This window comes from Marmota monax, unplaced genomic scaffold (assembly GCF_021218885.2).
Source record: "Marmota monax isolate L192 unplaced genomic scaffold, Marmota_monax_Labrador192_F-V1.1 WCK01_AAM20220418_F8-fsc00049, whole genome shotgun sequence".
Lineage (NCBI taxonomy): Eukaryota > Metazoa > Chordata > Mammalia > Rodentia > Sciuridae > Marmota > Marmota monax.
Genome location: NW_026694221.1, coordinates 6280035 through 6300792, shown reverse-complemented (window position 1 = coordinate 6300792; position 20758 = coordinate 6280035). Strand labels below are relative to the sequence as shown.

Genomic DNA, 20758 nt, shown 5'->3' with positions numbered 1-20758 from the left:
GGCAGAAGTGTCACATTGCCACTAAGTATGCTTATGGTTTGATGAATTTAAGAGTGAATGTAAGTTTAACTCATTTTGTTGTTGTTTTCTATAATAAGGTAAAGTTACTTCATTGATAAACTACTGTGTACCAAAATTGATTATGTAAACAATTAAAAACAGATATAGTATTCTTAAATATAAAAATAGTGTAATTTTACTTAGAATCACCTAACAGTATACTGTAAGAGCCTCTGACTATTGTCAAGCTCCATAGCTAAGACTATTTGTGTTATTTTTGGTTTGGGATTCATTATTCAAGATTTTGTCAATGATACCTAAACTTATGGTGGACTTGAAGATGAAAAGCAAACAAATGAACAAACAACTGAAATTAGAAAAGAAAGAATTGCAAAGATCCCCCAAATCCAGGGTTTAATATAAATAGCACTGTAACATTGTTCAAAAAATCCACTACATATCAGCATATTTCAAATATGTGGACTTTAAATATGTGGCACTGAGTGAGTTTAATAATAATTCTGATATATGTATACTAATGGAAAACATTTATGGGGCATTTAAAAGGAAAAAAATGAGAGTAAAAATGAAATACCTTATTTATGAAGATAATTTTACCATAAGGCTTCAAAAACAATGTGATACCCTAAGATAAAACTAAAACAGGGGCAGAACTCATTTCAATATGACATATCTTTTAAGACTTCTAAGCAGTAAAGATAAAAATTGCACATTTAGAAGCCCAAATCACAGTCCTTATTTAATGTTTAACATAGATGGTGATGGCATTAGGAAAATAGAAAATTGATATCTTTGGAGTATTTGTTAACATATTTTGATGAACTGAATATGAATGAATTAGTGTATGATAACCATATTTTAAGGGAGTGTATACCTATAAAGTGACTTTACTTTAAAGGATCAAATGATATTTTTTGGAATGATGAAAAGTGTGGTTGATACCTATTAAAATTTAGATTAATATTGTGTGAAAGAGGAAGAATTATGTTTAGAGAATTCATTATGTAATTACTGTGCCTTTTAGAATACTGGAAGAGTTTTAAAGCACTTTCTCTGAAAGAACCAATGAAGGAGATTCCTTTAGGGAGGGAAGATCAGCTCTATTTAAAACAAAGCAGAACAACAGAGAATTTTTAGACTCATGACACCAGTTCTCCTTTTCATAGTTTGGTTTGCCCTCATACAAAGTGCCATGCTGGCATCCACATTAGAATTGAGATTGACAAGGCATTCCTTTCATCCCTCACTGCCAAAACTCCTCACTAATAATAATTAAGTATTCCTGGCTTCTCTCCAACTGTTTAATAAATACTGGGATGGCTCTGGGCCTCAGCTGCATGTTTAGCTTTAGCTAGGCAAAGATGGGATTCTGAATAAGATTTGCTGAATAGCATCAGTACAGCAAAATGACTACTCAACTGTGTATTAATGAATGACCATTATCTGTGCATATTTTATGTTAGAGTATGTATAGATGTGCTTATTCAATAGATACATTCAGTTTTGTAAAGTTCGTCTCCGTAAGTGCCTCAGAAACCTGTTAGTATATACCATTATGATATTTGATAATCACTCTAACAATCATTATTTTTATATATTTCAGATAGACATGCTCTCCTAGGTAATATAAATGGTTCTTATTTCTAGGTAAATGATGATTCTTTTTTTTAAATTTTTTTATTGGTTATTCAAAACATTATAAAGTTCTTGACATATCATATTTCATACATTAGATTCAAGTTGGTTATGAACTCCCAATTTTACCCCAAATACAGATTGCAGAATCACATCGGTTACACATCCACATTTTTACATAATGCCCTATTAGTAACTGTTGTATTCTGCTACCTTTCCTATCCTCTACCATCCCCCCTCCCTCCCCTCCCATCTTCTCTCTCTACCCCATCCACTGTAATTCATATCTCTCCTTGTTTATTTTCCCATTCCCCTCACAACCTCTTATATGTAATTTTGTATAACAATGCGGGTCTCCCTCCATTACCATGCAATTTCCCTTTTCTCTCCCTTTCCATCCCACCTCATGTATCTGTTTAATGTTAATCTTTTCTTCCTGCTCTTCCTCCCTGCTCTGTTCTTAGTTGCTCTCATTATATCAAAGAAGACATTTGGTATTTGTTTTTTAGGGATTGGCTGGCTTCACTAAGCATAATCTGCTCTAGTGCCATCCATTTCCCTGCAAATTCTATGATTTTGTCATTTTTTAGTGCTGTGTAATACTCCATGGTGTATAAATGCCACATTTTTTTATCCATTCATCTATTGAAGGGCATCTGGGTTGGTTCCACAGTCTAGCAATTGTGAATTGTGCTGCTATGAACATCGATGTAGCAGTATCCCTGTAGTACGCTCTTTTAAGGTCTTCAGGGAAAAGTCCAAGAAGGGCAATAGCTGGGTCAAATGGTGGTTCCATTCCCAGCTTTCCCAGGAATCTCCATACTGCTTTCCAGATTGGCCGCACCAGTTTGCAGTCCCACCAGCAATGTACAAGAGTACCCTTTTCCCCACATCCTCTCCAGCACTTGTTGTTGTTTGACTTCATAATGGCTGCCAATCTTACTGGAGTGAGATGGTATCTTAGGGTGGTTTTGATTTGCATTTCTCTGACTGCTAGAGATGGTGAGCATTTTTTCATGTACTTGTTGATTGATTGTATGTCCTCCTCCTCTGAGAAGTGTCTGTTCAGGTCTTTGGCCCATTTGTTGATTGGGTTATTTGTTTTCTTATTGTTTAATTTTTTGAGTTCTTTGTATACTCTGGATATTAGTGAAACTGAATCCCCTCCTCTCGCCATGCACAAAAGTTAACTCAAAGTGGATCAAGGAGCTAGATATCAAATCAGAGACTCTGCGTCTGATAGAAGAACAAGTTGGCTCCGATCTACATATTGTAGGGTCGGGCTCCAAATTCCTTAATAGGACACCCATAGCACAAAAGTTGATAACAAAAATCAACAAATGGGACTTACTTAAACTGAAAAGTTTTCTCTCAGCAAGAGAAACAATAAAAGAGGTAAATAGGGAGCCTACATCATGGGAACAAATTTTTACTCCTCACACTTCAAATGATGATTCTTAATATTCATTGTCTACAAAATAAAGAATCATGAATGATCTTTATGAAATTGTTATTATGGATGTATTATTTACTTGAATATATTCTTCAATTTGTGCATTTTGCTCACAAAATTTCACAGAATACCTTAATAAGAATGGGTCTTGTAGTATTTATTGGAAAAAATAAAGTGGGCATGAGGGAGAATAGTTCCTTTTCTAAAGTTTCCAGTCATAGGGGTGGGGGCATCTCAATCTGCTCTTAACACAAAAGAAAACATGGAGAGGAAAAAATAAAAATAGTTTAAATTATCTTACTCTTCAAGGTGGAATAGAATGACTTATCTGATTAAGAACCACAATGAGGGAGGGACTGGTAGAAATGCTGAGATCTTTTTTTTTTTTTTTTCCCCAGAATGGCTTTTTTTCAAGATTTGTTTACTTGATACCCCTATGAGGGAAAAGGGGGTGCTAGGTATGCCTGGGATCAATGGAGATGCTGGTTTCTCCAGGGTGAGGTAAAGCTGTCAAATCCAGTCAGTGATCCAAGCAAGAACACTTTCTCCTGTGCCTCTGACTACTGGTTCTTATTTTATACCTCTTCAGAAAGCTCTTGGAGGAACACCTATTTGTTCAGCCTAAAACTACCACAAGAGTCCACTGATCGCTTACTGTGTGGCAAATACAAACACATGGCATGTTCGAGAATCTCATTATTCTTCATACCTTTCTGTGCCCATTTTCCTAATTTGAAAAAATGCAGGTGAAATTGTGTCCCTGTGTTTAGGGCCATAATACCAGAATGTCTTCTGCCTTGGCCAACAATGAAACAGGTGAGGATTTGTTTCTTGAAATCTGATTCAAGAAACAAAGAATCAAGAAGTTAACCTCACTGACTGATCAGGGCTCCCTGCCCAGTCTGTGGCATGGGATTTCACTTTAATGAAATTTACATGACTCTTGACTAGAATGTGAATAAACATTAACTACAAATTTCACCAGAAAACAATTTTATAGACCATTAGATAAATTTAAGTTTTAACTTGGAGCCATGTTTTCAGAAATGCATCTCAAACCCCAACAAATTGTCCTTGATTTATAAATAAAAGTGAAGTTTTATCAGCATGTGTTTATCCAACAATTAGAGCATTATTAATCACTTTGGATGTTGACCAAGAATTAACACACTACAATCAGGAATTCAGAACATTTATTGCAAGAGCTGAATAATTGTAAATAACGTAGAACTGGCAAAGCAGTAACAAGGATAATTGTTTAGATATTTATTCTGTCAAAGTCATCAAACACCCCTCACAAACCGACAAAAATGTACTTCAATAAGCAATGCACCCCTACCCATTATTTTCCATTATATGTGGAAAAATGTGAACTGCTATTTACAAAGTAATTGTATTTTTGGTAAGAACAAATTAACTATCAGATTAGCAAACCTTTTTTTTAAAAGTTTTTTGTTTTATTTATTTTTTTTACTTTTAAACTGATGGTGAACCGTGGCATTAAGATAACTTTCACTTCTTTCAATAAAGACATTTTGTTGCATGCTATTTATTTGTTTAAATCATCTGTCATGCCTTAACAAAAACCTCCTAAGAATGTTCAAATTTGGATTTGTTTGCACGTGCAACTGAGATCTTATTAACATTAATTGTCACTGTGTTGGTTTGACCTAAGTGACAAAATGCTGGTACCTGCCAGGCATTGACCAACTATGATAACAAACAGTTAAACAGCAATAATTAGAGATTTATCCCTTTATTTCCCCCAACTACCCTACCTGGAGAATGTTCTGTTACATCATGAAGGCACAACACATTAAATATTTTGTGGCTATGGTCTAATAACACTTGTGTTACAACAACAGTATTGTATATGAGGATCAACACAAACTCTGTCATTTCAACAAAGTTGTAGACACACATTTGCCAAATTGAAACTATTTTTGAATAGTGATTTTTCTTCAATATATGCTAATTTTGATACATTAGTTTTGAATGAGTGACAAGTACAGAATATTATATCACTTTTGACGGATAACACTTTCCCATTACTTTCTCACTTAATAGTACTAATAAAGTGGTTTTTGCTTTTGCCTACTTTGAAAATAAGGATATAAAAAAAAGGTTCTGAATTTCCAAGCTTTTGCAGAACTCCTCTTTTTTTTGTATAAAGTTCTTAGTTTTTCCTTTCATCTTTATTCTTTTACAGAATTCTGACATTATAAGCTACCATTGAAGAAATCAGATTTCAGAACCTTTTCTTAAACACAAGTGTTTAAGATTCTTTGAACGATGTGTGTCAAGACAGACTACTAACGCAGAAACACCTCACTAAAAGAAACAACAAAAATAACAATAAAGAGGTAAATTGAATAAAAAGGGAAAGAAGCAACCATAAACACAGAATTATGCTACAACATTTTTAGGTGAACGCTATAAGTACACAAAAGTTGTTAATAATAACTTGCTTCTATTTACAAATACTTTAACACTGATTGACTTACAAGTGTTCACTAACGTTGTTAACAGCACAATAGGTTTAATGCTTATCTTTTTAAGTTTTGTTTGAAGTATAATGTCAAGTATAGCGGTCCCAGCATAAATCAATGACAAAAAAAGCACAATTTTCTAAAGATATGTTTGTCAGTCACTCTAATCCATGGAACTTTCTTACTCTCCAAATGCATATTCTATTGTTCATAGCAGCAGTCCAGGGTCAAAATAAAATGCAATAATAAAAATAAATTGCACAATGGAGAGATCTCTGGAGAGTTTAATCAATTCTAGTAAACAAGATCACATGGCTAGTAGAACTATCTTCTCTCTTAAGTTGTAAAACATTTTCTCCTCCATGGTGCTAACACAAAGTTATGGATATCCCTGCTATAAGGGGCATAGTTGTAGAGATCTATTGAATACATAAAGCTCTGACACACACGGTATTAGCATGTCTATTTAGATTAAGGTTATTAGGTCCCATATATCCTTATCTTAGAGTTGGTGCTCCTTAGGACTCTCAATCGCACCTCCTGCTTGCTTGTAAGACTTCAGATTTGCCAGAGGAATGTCTGTCATGTGGCTTCCATTGTTGAAATGGCCTTCGTTGGAGCCAAACTGCTTACGGTCATTGAATTGGTTCCTGTTGCTGTCTTCTTTCCAGGCTCTGGTCAGAGTGTGCCCATTCACAAGCTTGTCTTTCTTGACCCATTCTTTCTGGGGTGCAAAGGTTGAGAGAGGAGATTTCGGGTGTTGATATGGACCCAAGCCAGGAGGCATCCAGCAGTTATCAGAATGACCCAAAACCAAGCATTCTTGAGTGCACATCTCTGTTGCCTCAGCTAATCCCCGGGGACCCAGAGGCCCATCTGTAGAAGACAAGATACAGAGAATGTTAAGAAAGGAGGTGGATAGAATCCTCATTTAAAATGATCTCTTTAGAGAGAAAGTACAATAGGGTTATCACATTTTTTTCATGAAATTATATCAAGTGATCCAGCCATGGCAACTTATTGAGAACCTGTTTCAAAAAAAGAAAGAAGGGAAGGAAGGAAGGAGGGAAGGAAGGAAGGAAGGAAGGAAGGAAGGACGGAAGGAAGGAAGGAAAGAAAAGAATAAAAGGGCTAGCACTGTATCTTAGTGGTAGTATGGACCTGGATTCAATCCCTAGCACCACATACATAGTACCACATATGCAAAGATTAATGGAAAAGCAATCAAATTCGTCCAATGGAGGAAAGACTTATTTTTTTCTTCCTTTAGCCTTTGTTTATAGATAGAAACAAAACTAGTTATCTCAATAGACAAACAGACCAAAAGATACATTTGGTTAAATAAGAATAACCATTTTCAATTAATCCTTCCATGGCATAGGAATGATCACTGATCTATCTTAAAAGAGCTCTCAGAGAAAAAATTTAAATCTTAAAAAATTATAAAAAGTAGAAAAAATTATTTGCAAAACTGAATATGCAAATTCTATAACTGCACAAATACAAGAAGCAAACCCTAGTACTTGAAACATCATTAAAAATGAATATTCTAAACATCTATATAAAATATTGCTTTTTTCTGTGTAGGCACTTATTTTATTCTAGTTGAAATCAAATGAAACTATTTTTACAACTATTTTTAAAAACTAAATATTTATTTTTAAGGAATATTCTAATTAAATTATCATACTAAAAGTCACACCAGGTCTACTGAAGCATTCTGAAAACAGATTAAATTAAGAAACCTTTTGCACCCAAAGACAATATTTGGGTCCTCTAATTTCTGTATTCCTAAAGTACAAAACTGAAGGTAAATTATTAATTGAATTACATGGAATCTAATGTTCATGGGGAAAAATCATGATAGGATTTTTCTTTTGTTTCATTATTTTCACTAGCAGGTAATCCAGAATAACTTTAAAATCAGAATTTCAAAGACAAACTCTTTCAAATGTGAAAAGAGTAGATAAGCCCTTCACTGAAAATAACAGTCAAATGGTTAAAGAATACATTGGGGTTTTTTTTGTGTGTGTGTGTGTTTTTTCCCCCTTGATTAAACAGTCAAGTGATAAGTGATAGCTTGGAAATTAGGAATTGATTTTATGAATAAGGTTAAGTGAGTAGGCAAGAAAGCCTCAGCTATAAAGCATTTTCGAAAGCAGAGTCATCAGAAAAAGGAAAAAAAAGATGTAGACAAAAACACACCTGCAAGTTTCCCTACATGAAAATTAAAATAACGGAAAAATAATTGGAATGAAAGTCTCTGCTAAAATCTACATTATCACAACTAATACTTCTAAATGTCCAATAATTGTGAGCTTTTTATGTTTACATCAACTTGCCTTAACAAAATCCTAATTATTTCTTACATATGAAGAAAGATCTGCTGAGATAGGCAATAGCTGAGACAACAAACTAGTCAGTATCAGAACAGACATTAGATGCAAGAGTAATGTGGCTAAAATGCACTATTTCATACAATTTCAAATTTGAGGCAGTTCTTTGGATCTAAAAGACTGTTCTTGAGGATAACTGTAAAATTCCTTCCCATATGACCTGTATTCCCAGTCCCTCAAAAGCAAACGGTTTTATTTTATTTAAACACACATTCATTACTCTAAACCATTTGTCTCCAAAACCTCCAATGATGACCTATTTCCTTGGATATTTAATTTAAATTTCTCTATGAGCCTTTTTTGCCCTTTATTAATCTGACCACACTTTAAAAGTTCAAACTAATTCCTTGCTGGTTGGTTGGTGTTGGTGTACCTAGTAACTCTCATCCACAAAGCTAACACATTTCTCTCAAACCAATTCATACTCCTTGCTTTAGGATCTCAGGTTTAGGAGAAGCTTTTTGTCTGGCCTGTTGTCTTTTAATTACTGACTCCTTCAAGGGTCAGCCTCTGTCCCACATACCACAAGCAAGCTCTCATAACTGTCTGATCCATGTGTCATAGATACTTTAAACATTTGCACAGCTCTTTCCTTTATTGAGGAATAATAAATTTCCTCATGGACCTCCTTCAATTCTTGCTGCAATGCCATTTTTGTCTTTGGGAAAGATTCTGAACAATTACAAGTTTTTAATTTAGTTTTCTCCCAACTAGATTGAAAATTCATTGATGGAAAAGAAACTGACCTATCAGTCTTCTGATTCCCTCATACTGCTGAGCAATAGTGATGATCTATGAACAATGCTAATTGTTAATTAAAATTTTATGAGGTTGAAAATGTTCTGAGAATTAATAAAGATATCCCCCCGCTTAAAGGCAGAGCTTAAGTAATTATAATAGAAGATGCTGATTTCACAAAGCTCACACCAAAAGCTCTTCAACAGCAAAATCTTTTGGTTATCAGTACTTTGTGACAGTTAATAAATGAATTATTTAACTTCTGTTAGATGTATTTACTCCTTTCAGATTTCAACAGAGATGAAGTAGTTAATCATCAATTTGATGTACAACAAGTCTTAAAGACTTATAAAGCAAATCTTTATTTTTCCAATGTCATTAATGTTCATCTTATTTATCTCCAAAGGTGGGTTGGGAATTTTCAGCAACCTCAGAAATATCAAAAGAATCATTTTTTTTAAATTAAACTCAGGGAAAAAAAGAAAGAAAATATGCACAGTTATTTTTAAATTAACTTTATTCAATATACACAATCATCTTATTAAATTAAGACATATTACCCAAGAATTGAAAATGAGATCTTTGAGCATCTGTATTTGCAGACCTTAAATTGACACATTGAGAGACACATTTTGATAGAGTATATGTATTTTTTCTCTCAAAAAAAGCAACATTAATTATTCCACAAAAATCTACTGTACGTGCTCTGTAGACTAGCATTGGAAAGAGGACCAGGAATATAGCAGATAACAGAGGTCAACACTGTTCATGGAACTGCAATATAACCTTGGAAACAATTGGCTTAAGAGCCATAAAGAGAGAGGGAAGCACAAGGCATCATTGATTCAGGCAGACTCTTATTTCTACAAGGTAAAAGACCAATACATATTGTACCAAGTTATATCATTTCTTCCATTTCCTTAAAGAGCTTCTTGAAGATAATTGATAAATGAAGACATTTATAATTAAAGTTTTGTGTGGGGTGCAAAATCATTAACTGGCAAAAAAATGAGTTTCTGCCATTAAATAGCATTTGTTGCTCTTTATTGCTCTTTGAGAAATATGTTTTTCATGATTCACTCTTATAAATGAATCTGAAGGAATTGGATAATGTCTGTAAATAAGATTATAGAAGTTTAGTATATTGTTTGGTAAATCTTTAAAATAGCTAACACTTGTATGTAAAATTTAGATTCATCCATAGGCCAGACATGCAATTGTACTTCATAGATGAAAGTAAAAAAATTATGTTACAGTTCCAAACTGGAGAAGCCTTCCAGGAAGAGCCACACAAGTGTTGCATCTGGAAACAAAGCACTAAGCTGGAAATCTCAGGGACAACTTATTAATGAATCGCAAGCAGAGTGGAGTTAGCTAGGATTCAGGGCTCTCTTTGCATACACTAATTTGAATAATTTCTCAGGTACCAGGTAAATAAGCTATCTCAAATTATCCAGTACCTGTCCCTTGGCTGGTTAGGGTGGATGCTTAATGACCCATTAACATGAAAGATCTAGAAGGGAAGTGCTGGTTTCCAATTCATTTCTCTCATGTTTAGAACGAAGGAAAATTTTTAATATATTTTTTAAATATTTATTTATTTTTTTCTTAGTTGTTGTTGACACAATATCTACATTTTATTTATTTATTTTTATGTGGTGCTGAGGATTGAACCCAGGGCCTTGCATGCACTGGGTGAGCGCTCTACTGCTGAGCCACAAACCAAGTCCAAAACCATGGAAATTTCTTGTGCTCCCAGAAAGAAAAGAAGCATTCTGTTATGGATTATTAACATTTTGTTATGGATTATTAACATTTCTCAGTTTATGAATAAAAATAAACTGTGATTCTCCACCATATATATAACATTAAACTATTAGGGAATTTTTGCTAGTATTATAGTATACATTAAACTAAAATTCTTTATCTTTTACACATTTTTGTTATAACTATAAATAATTGTCCTAAATGAGGAGCAATTATAATAGTTTTTATTCATACATTCTCTCAACAAATATTCATTGAAATCTGACATATATATATATTATATATATATAATATATATATTACACTGCTGGATTAATAGGTGTCTTGAGGTTTTACACGTCTGCAAAGGAGTGTTTGTATATGTGTACATGAATATATGTGTTTTCTATATTGTTTCTCTAGTTTCTCTTAAACTTTATGAAGTCCTGGTTATGTTACATTATGCAATAGTGTTTATAATTCTGGTTATGATTCCAAACGGCTTACACTTACTATAATTTAATCATTATTCTAAATTCTTTCCTTAAAAATAAAATAATTGAATACTCCCAGCATGATGTTTTTAACACTAAAATATTACTTTTTAAAAAGTGAAATTATTTGTTTCTCTTCACATCTTCAGTTTGAGTTTATTTCTTTGTTTTGAAACATTCGTATAAAGATGTAAGTGCTGATAAAACTAGGTAAGACATTTCTTTCTGCCTTTAAAATTTGAAAACAAAAATAAAGTATATGATCAAAAGATCTTGAAGTTCTCTTGGCATTTTATATTTACATCAGGTGTCAAATACTCCTCACTCCATCTTTGCACAAGTCACCTTCTCACTCAAAAACAAAAAAATATTTTCCAAAAGTTTAGCAATTAACCACTGTCAGAAAACTGCCTTCATTACTGGATTCTACAGCTACAGGCTTAAAATGTGAAACAACCCAAGTTAGTGGAAGTCCAGCCAGACTTTAGTGGAAAAATAAGTCAGTGGTCCTTGGTCTCATTTTATTATACCCGGAAGCAGAACTATTACTCCATTGATTAACTCACTGCTGTAATTAACAAGTAGCTTCTGGCTTGTTGACCAGCAGTTTTTCAGTCTGATTATTTGAAACCTTTTAACTCTAAAACTTTAAACTGGTATAAAATTAAATCCTCAGACTGTTTTATATTCCTGATTAGTTTTTGTATAATAAAAAGTTTTTGCCTCTTAATAAATTTTCTTTCATTTTTGTCTTTTCTGGGGATCAAACTCAGGGCTTCACACATAATAGGCAAGTTCTCTACTACTAATCTATATCCACAAACCAATGAATTAGAATTTTTACTGTTTTTGAGAATTTACTATTAGGTAAAATACACTTTAATCAGATTATTACAATGAAATTGTGAAATAGATAAGTCATTTTCATATCATTTTAAATCTAATTCATCACATGTCAATGGATTTTTTCAAGTTTTTAATAAGAGAAAAATTCCTCTTTAATGATGATCTTTTTAAAAATTCATTTTCATTATGAATATTAACTCATATTAATTGTATGAATTAATGGGTTTCACTGTGACATTTTCATTCATGTGTGTATGTGCTCCATGACACCCATCCTCTCTACTACCCTCAATTGCTCTTCTCTCTATTCTTTCTCACCCTGCCCCAGTCTCTTTCCTAATAGTCCCTCTTCTACTTTTAGGTTTCCCTTCCCAGTTTTCATATATGAAAGAGAATATGTGATACTTGTCTTTCTCTATCTGGCTTATTTCACTTAACATGATGCAACCAGTTCCATCTATTTTTCTGCATGTGACACAATTTTATTCTTCTTTATAAATGAATAATATTCCATGATGTATATGGACTTTATCTTCTTCATCCATTCATATTCTGACAGCCACCTAGGCTGATTCTGTAACTTGGCTATTGTGAATAGTAAGTACCGCAATAAAGATAGGAACACAGATATCTCTTTTGTATACTGACTTTACTTCTTTAGGTATACACACTGAAATGTTATATCTGAATCACATGGTACCTCTATTGTTAGTTTTTTGAGGAAACTCCACATGATTGTCCATAGTAGTTGTACTAGTTTGTACCCCTACCAACAATTCCACATTCTCTCCAGCATTTGTTGTTTGTTTACTTTTGATGGTAGCTAGTCTGACTGGGGTAGCATATAAAGTCAGTGTTGTTTTGATTTGCTTTTCCTTGATTGCTGAAGATGTTGTTATTGTTTTGGTGTTTTATATATTTATGTATTTTTTTAATTTTTTGGTACCAGAGATTGAACCCAGGGACAATTAACTATAAGTCACATCCCCAGCCCTTAGGGCATCTCTCAGTTACTGAGGCTGACTCTGAACTTGCAATCTTCCTGCCTCAGCCTCCTTAGCCTCTGGGATTACAGGCATGTACCACTGTGCCTGGCTGATATTTTTTAAATATATTTATTGATCCTTTATACTTTTTTTCTATTTAGAAGTGTCTACTTAGATCATTTGCCCATTTATTGATTGGATTGCCTGGTCTTTTTTGAGAAATTTTATGAGTTCTTTATATATTCTAGATAGTAATCCTTGTTTGGATGAACAGCTTGCAAAGATTTTCTTCTGTTTTTAGATTGTTTCCTCTGCTTTGCAGCTTTTAAATTTGATGTAATTCCATTTGTCAGTTCTTTCTTTTATTTCCTGAGCTACTGAAGTTCTATTTAAGAAACTTTTGCTTGTGCCTATACTTGAAGTGTTTTCCCTTAAGCAGGTTCAAAGTTTCAGATTTTACTTTAAGATCTTTGATCCTTGGGCTGGGGATGTGGCTCAAGCTGTAGCGCGCTCGCTCGCCTGGCATGCATGCAGCCCCGGTTCGATCTTCAGCACCACATACAAACAAAGATGTGTGTCCCCCGAAAACTAAAAAAAATAAATAAAATATTAAAAAAAATTCTCTCTCTCTCTCTCTCTCTCTCTCTCTCTCTCTCTCTCTCTCCCTCTCTCTCTTAAAAAAAAGATGTTTGATCCATTTTCAGTTGATTTTTGTTCAGGATGAGAGATATGGATCTACTTTCAATCTTCTGCATATGAATATCCAGTTTTCCCAAAATCATTTGTTGAAGATGTTATCATTTTTTTTTCATTTTTTAAATTTATATATGACAGCGGAATGCATTACAATTCTTATTACACATATAAAGCACAATTTTTTATATCTCTGGTTGTATACAAAGTATATTCACACTAATTCATGTCTTCATACAAGTATTTTGCATAATAATGATCATCATGTTTCACCATCATTTCTAACACCATGCCCCCTCCCTTCCCCTCCAACCCTTCTACCCTATCTAGAGTTCATCTTTTCCTCCCATGCTCCCTCTCCCTATCCTGCTATGAATCAGCCTCCTTATATCAAAGAAAATATTCAGCATTTGGTTATTTGGGATTTGCTAACTTCACCTAGCATTATCTTCTATAACTCCATCCATTTACCTGCAAATGCCATGATTTTATTCTCTTTTATTCCATTGTGTATATATGCCACATTTTTTTAATCCATTCATCTATTGAAGGGCATCTAGGTTGGTTCCACAGTTTGGCTATTGTGAATTGTGCTGCTATGAACATTGATTGATGTGGCTGTGTCCCTGTAGTATGCTGTTTTTAAGTCCTTTTGGTATAGACCAAGGAGAGGGATAGCTGGATCAAATGGTGGCTCCGTTCTGTGAGGTGAATACAGAGCCTACATCTTAGGAGCAAATGTTTTACCCCTCACACATCAGATAGAGCGCAAATATCTAGAGTGTATAAAGAACTCAAAAAGTTAAACACACACACACACACAAAAAAAAAAAAAAGAAAAACAAATAACCCAATCAATACATGGGCCAAGGACCTGAACAGACACTTCTCAGATGATGATATATAATCAATCAACAAAAATATGAAAAAAAATGTTCATCATCACTAGCAATTAGAGAAATGCAAATCAAAACTACTCTAAGATTTCATCTCATTCCAGTCAGAATGGCAGCTATCATGAAGACAAACAACAATAAGTGTTGGCGAGGGTGTGGGGAAAAAGGTATACTCATATACTGCTAGTGAGGCTGCAAACTGGTGCAGCCAATATGGAAAGCAATATGGAGATTTCTTGGAAAGATGTTAAATTTTCTCTGATGTATTTTATAGTACTTTAGTTTAAGAATTATCAGGTTGAAGATACCTGGTTTTATTTCTGGGTCTTTTATTTTATTTCATTGTTTTGCCTGGTCTGTTTTATGCCAATACCACGATGTTTGTGTTACTATCACTTTGTAGTATGTTTTGAAATCACGTTTATGATGCCTCCAGACTTGCTCTTTTTGCTCAGAATTGCTTTGACTATTCAGAGTCTTTTCTGATTCCATATGAATTTTAGGACTCTTTTCATGTTCAATGAGGAATGTCACAAGTTCTTCAATGGGATCTCCTTGGATCTGCAGATCATTTTCTATAATATATTCATTTTCACAATACTAATTTTCCCAATTCATTAAAGATAGAATTCCATCTTCTAAGATCCTATTTTATTTTTGAGGCTTTTAGGAATAAAATTGTTTTCCTTATTTCTTTCTCCATGAATTAATTATTACTTAAAAAGCTGATTGCTATATTTTGACTTTGTATTCTGCTACTTTGCTGAATTTATCAGTTATAAAAGTCTTTCTGTGAAGTCTCTGTGGATGTCTAAATGTGGAATCATATCATTTGCAAAAAGATATAATTTGCCTTCTTTTAGACTTATATACTTTTACTTATTTCTCTTATTGCCATGTCTAAAATTTCAGTTACTGTATTGAGTAAGATTGGTTAGAGTTGACACCCTTTTCTTGTTCCTGATTTAAAAGAAATATGTCTCCCATTCAGTATAATTTTGGTTAAGGCCTGTTGTATCTAATTTTTACTATGCTGAGGTATGGTCTTTGTATACCTAATATATTTGGGCCCTTTATCATGAAAGAATATTGAATTTTATCAATGGTATGTTCTACATGTATTGAGAGAATCATGTATTTGTTCTTAATTTTATTTATGTTTTTCATTACATTAATTGTTAATGCAATGCATATCTGAGTGTCATGTTATAATGCATTTTGTGGTAAGAGCATATATAGCTATTTTTATGAAAAACATTTTTCTCCTAAGTTCTAATTTTCATGTATTTCCCTAAGGCTTTACATGAGCACAAGCGTGTAGAATGCTAAGAGTTGTGCATCACTAAATACCTTATAATAGAAGATACACATACTGATTAGAGTTTGATAGTTATTTCCCTGACATCCTACATTTTTTTCTCTATACTTGCTGTTATGAGCATGCTGAGAAAAATTTTAATTTTTACACTTGTTGTTTACCCTGATCATTCTTTCTACAACAAGATGTAAGGAAACAAATTTTAATTTTAATTTTTTTAAAGACTGATACAACAAAAAGTCTTTTTTTACTAGCTCATTTTCAACCTCAGTTTCATCTGTCTTTCTTTCTTTCTTACTTCCTTTTTAAAACAAGATGTAGCAAAATTATTAATTATATTTTTGGAGTATTAAACAGGAAAGCTAAAGGTAATGGATTGGTAAGCCTAGAAGGACCTAAAGGACAAGTCAGAAACAAATTTATTTCATAGACATCCCAAAATCCACTATTTCATCAACATGTTCTTTATTTATTGAGTTGCTTAAAAATTAAATCAGTTGATTTGTTTTGAAATGAATACATGAAATGATGTACATAGGTTATAGACAGATACTAATCATTTTACATAAGGAACATGTGCATGTGTGGATTTGGCATGGGTGACTGGTTCCTGAAAGCATTTCTCTGCAGATACTAAGGATCAAATGTAATTTTGAGAATAATATTTCCCATTCATTCATTTTTTAAAAAAAGTTCAGCTCTTGTTAGGTTTGAAAAATTATTGCATAAAATATCTAAAATCAGAACAAATTCAGAAATCTCAATGTAATCATCACAAGTAGAGCAAAAGGAGAAATCCCTAGCACAACAATGAATTAGTATGGATTTTTAGAAAGTAATATCAGATTTCCTAACTCCAAGTCTCTTATCTACAAATTAAGAGAAAAAAGATCAGATTTTGATGTGTGAGTTCTACAAATTCTTTTATTCTCTAACTATCACTGTAGTTTGTCATCCATGTAATCTAATAATCAAACTCTTCAAGGTTATTTTTATTTAATTAATGAGAAGTAGAAGTCTATTGTTCTGATAGACTACTCCATCACTGAAGTTGAATTACGGTTTTGGATTGTGAAATTATATTTAAGATAAATATACATATTTTTAATCTAAGTAAAAACTTGATGGTTTTATCATAGTTTTATCTTGTAGCTCAGATTTAAGAACATTGTGAATGCATCTACAGTCACCTTGAAAAACAAATAAACACAAAGCCCACAACAGTAGGATTTAACAAAACCTTTGGTTAACAAGTAAACAAGGATTAAATGTTTTACACATTCCTCATACATATTTTTTTTTCCCTTGGTCACAGATGAAAAGTCAACATTTGCAGATGGAGAAAGTCCAAATACAATAACACATGGCCACCCCAAGCAGCAGACTCTCTGCCAGAGAGGATATTGCTATTTGGACAGACTTTATAGTTCAAAAAGAATGGAGAGTACTCCTTTATACATCCTCTGCCTTCTTCTGCATCACATGAATATTAGCAGATGATTTCCTCATCTGCTGAAGCTAAGTGCTGAAAAGAAAATTATCTCTGATAATTTTATGAATTCACCAGTAGTATTTTATATTGCTATCACTTGAAGGACAATAGTCTAATGAGATAAACTTTCAGTGATTAAATAAATTTTGACTAAATTTCTTGATGTGGAACATATTACTTATATTATTGAGGATCATATTTACTTCCCTCTATAGTTCATAATCTCTTTTAACAAGATTTGATGTCTTTCATTAAAAAATACTCAAAATTCATATGCTGATGTCTTCTGAATTACTCTTCATTTCATCCAAATTGAGTTGTTTCTAAGAAAAAAAAATAGGTAAATCTCATTGATCTGAAACACCTTTTTATAAAGCAGGTCAAAGGTTTGAAGCAGTAAAATAATTTTATAGAGATTAGTTTCTGGTGGAAAACTAAGATTAAAATGAACAATCAACTTCCATAATCTTCTGTCCCCTTAAAAAACTTGTAGTTCAAATCTAGGTTGGTATTACATAATGTTGTGAAATAATTCCCTTTTACACAATGTCCTCTGTTTCCCATGTTCCGGGACTACTAATCAGAACGGGCAGGGGGATTTGTAAAGTTCATTTACATATCCAGGGGCCTACAAATGTCCTCACCCATCACTGCTGTATGGATTCTCTCCTGGACTCTGGGCTGGAGGTTCAACTGTTCAGTCTTCAGTGGTAAGAGACCCACGTGATTTTGACCATCAGGCAAATTAGACAAAATACTTCATAAATTATCAATGATTTAAAGACACAATACTTTATATATTTGATGTATTATATTTAAATGGAATAAAATATTAATTATGGTCCATGTGTCCGATAGGTGTATGTGTGTATATGTTTATACTTGGAATCTCTAACTATCACTTCGAATTAAAATATCATAGCTGAGCAATTCTCTAATGTTAATATGTATATGAATCACTTAGGGAAATTATTTAAATGCATATTATGAGTCAGTAAGTGTGGGTGGGTCCTAAGTTCCTGAATTTCTCAAAATTCCTCAAATAAAGTTGCTTATATTCATGAACTACATTTTTGAGATTCAAAGATGTGGAGGACTTAGTTCTCTCCATCCTGTCTATTCTCAGGGCTAAACCACTAAAGTTTTCAGACTTCATTAGCTACCAGAATTAATTTGAGGGCTTTTAAACATAGAGTTCTTGATCCTATCAAGAAACTCTCATAGGTTTGAGGTGGAACCCAATAATTTTCCATCTCAACTGTTGCCACACTGATTCCTCCAGTCTGTCAATATCTTCACTGTAAGCATGGGTTTCCCTGGATGGCAATGAACCCTTCTTGAGACCAGTAGTTGTTGAAATGCTCAGACTCATTATCTATATTCACCCTAAGTGAGCTCTTATAGTTATATGGACTTATATATGCTGATGATTCCCCCATATATCTAGCCCTTTATCTTTCTTCTAGGAGCCATATTAGTTTATCTGACTCTCTACTCAGTGAGCATCATTTGATTTCTTACAGGCATTTCCAAATTATATTCTGTATTTTTTTTCAATTCTCTAAACCTACAATTGGCTCTGAATTTCTCATTGCTGTATATGACATACCCATTGCCATGATGCTGAATACAAAAACAAAACAATTAGAGTCATCCTTAACACCTATTAGGCAGAAATTTAAATTCTTCCTCCTCTCAGTATTTCCTACCATAATCTCTGAGACTGTGAATCACACCAGTGATGATTGAATTATATGACAAATATGTCACACCAGTAATTATGTTGAATTATATGGCAAAAGGGGATTTACAGGAATAATAATTGTGCTAATCAGTTGATCTTTAGTTAATGAAAAAGATTGTGGGTAGGCACAACATAGCTATGAAGATAAAAGAACCAAACAGAAAGGTTGTAAGAACAGCTAAGAACTGAGAGCACCACTCACTAGATGGCCGGCACAACAGAGATTTCAGTCTTATACCCACAAGGAACAGGATTATGCCAACAGACCCAATGACCTGGCAGCCTATTCTTCCTCTGAGCCTCCAGATCAGAATCCTGCCCAGCTGAGTCCTTGATTTCAGTTTTGGGAAACTCAAACCATGTCAAGTCGACCTAGATTCCTGAGATTACAAAATGGATGACAACTGATACTATAAATCTATGCTTCTATAAACTGCTAATTTTGTTAAAATTTGTTCCTAAGCAATAGATAATTTATACAACAATTTTCTTTTATTCCAATCACACAATCAGTAAGTCATTTAGTTCATCAACTTGGCTGCAAATTCAGTAGCTCAAGCAATCGTCATTTCCTATCTGGACTCATTATTCCATACTTTTTTTATTCTAGTTTCCGATCTATAACTAGAGGCAGCACACATGTATCAACTTCCTGAGGGTTATAACAAACTGCCAAGAAACTAGTGGCTTAAAACAACACACATTCACACTCCTACATTTCTAGAAGTCAAAAGTGTGAAATCAATTTCACTGGGGTAATTCAAGGTGTTGGGCTGGTTTCTTCTGGAAGTTCTGAAAGAAGAATCCATTCTCTTTTCTCTCTTCCAACTTCTTGAGGCCATCTGTGTTCCTTGCAATGAGATTTCCTCCTCTGTTTTTCCAAGTACTACTTTAATGGTCACATCACCTTCTCCTCTGACTCCTCCTGCATTCCTCTTATAAAGACATCTATGATTACCATAGATCACCTAGGATGACCTCATCTCAAAGTGAGATACTTAACTTAATCACATACGCAAAGTTCTTCTTGTTCACATAAGTTACTACTGATGCATTATGGGTGCTGAGGTATAGTCTGTTTGTGGGAACTATTATTCAGCCTAACACAATATGTAAAACAGAATGACTCACTCACCTACTTTCAATCATTCATATCAGGGAAAAAGCCACACTCCTCCTCAAGGCCCAGAGAACTTCCTATGACCCATTCCCACCCAGCTTCCTAATCTCATACCACACCTCCATCTCTACACTCTTCGTTGATTCTTGCTATGCCTTTAAGTATATTAAGTTCAGTTTGGTCTCAGGGTCTTTGGTTTTGATATTAATTATGCCTAGAATAATCTTATTGTCCATAGAATTACTACTCCTTCACTTCATTTATGTGCTTCAGTTCATTAGAGCATTTCCTGACCACTGTAAAAAATAATAATCTTCTCTACTCTGTCATTCTCTATCCCCTTACCCATCCTTATTTCTCTTTATATTTCACTACCTTCACTTCATATTTATTTGTTAATAATCAATCTTTCTCACTTTAGTAAGTGCCACAAAGTTAAGTAGTTTGCTTTTGTGATAACTGTATTCTCAACATCTAGTACTCTAGTCTGGTACATTGTAGAGAATTATTACATATATTTAAAAGAGAAAAACATGTATAAGATTTGTACTAGATATGAAATCATCAAACTAACATAAAAAACTATATATACCATTATGAGACAAATGTTTTCCATCAAAGAAATAGTTAATAGTGCTATTTCTAACCTATGCACTACAGATATTGGTAAGAATACTTAGCGTAACAGCTC

General features: G+C 33.4%; 1 protein-coding gene across 4 annotated transcripts in view; it reads right to left on the bottom strand.

Moving 5' to 3' along the window:
- Window positions 1-4116: 4116 nt before the first annotated feature.
- Pcdh9 (protocadherin 9) overlaps window positions 4117-20758 on the bottom strand; it is an 874581-nt gene continuing 857939 nt past the window's right edge. For 2 of the 4 annotated variants that reach the window (XM_058586100.1, XM_058586101.1), the window contains exon 5: window positions 4117-6474. In XM_058586100.1, coding sequence (XP_058442083.1) covers window positions 6101-6474 — 374 coding nt within the window. In that variant the 3' untranslated portion in view covers window positions 4117-6100. The remainder of the gene's footprint in view (window positions 6475-20758) is intronic. The other 2 variants (XM_046466462.2, XM_058586102.1) reach the window with 1 other exon arrangement.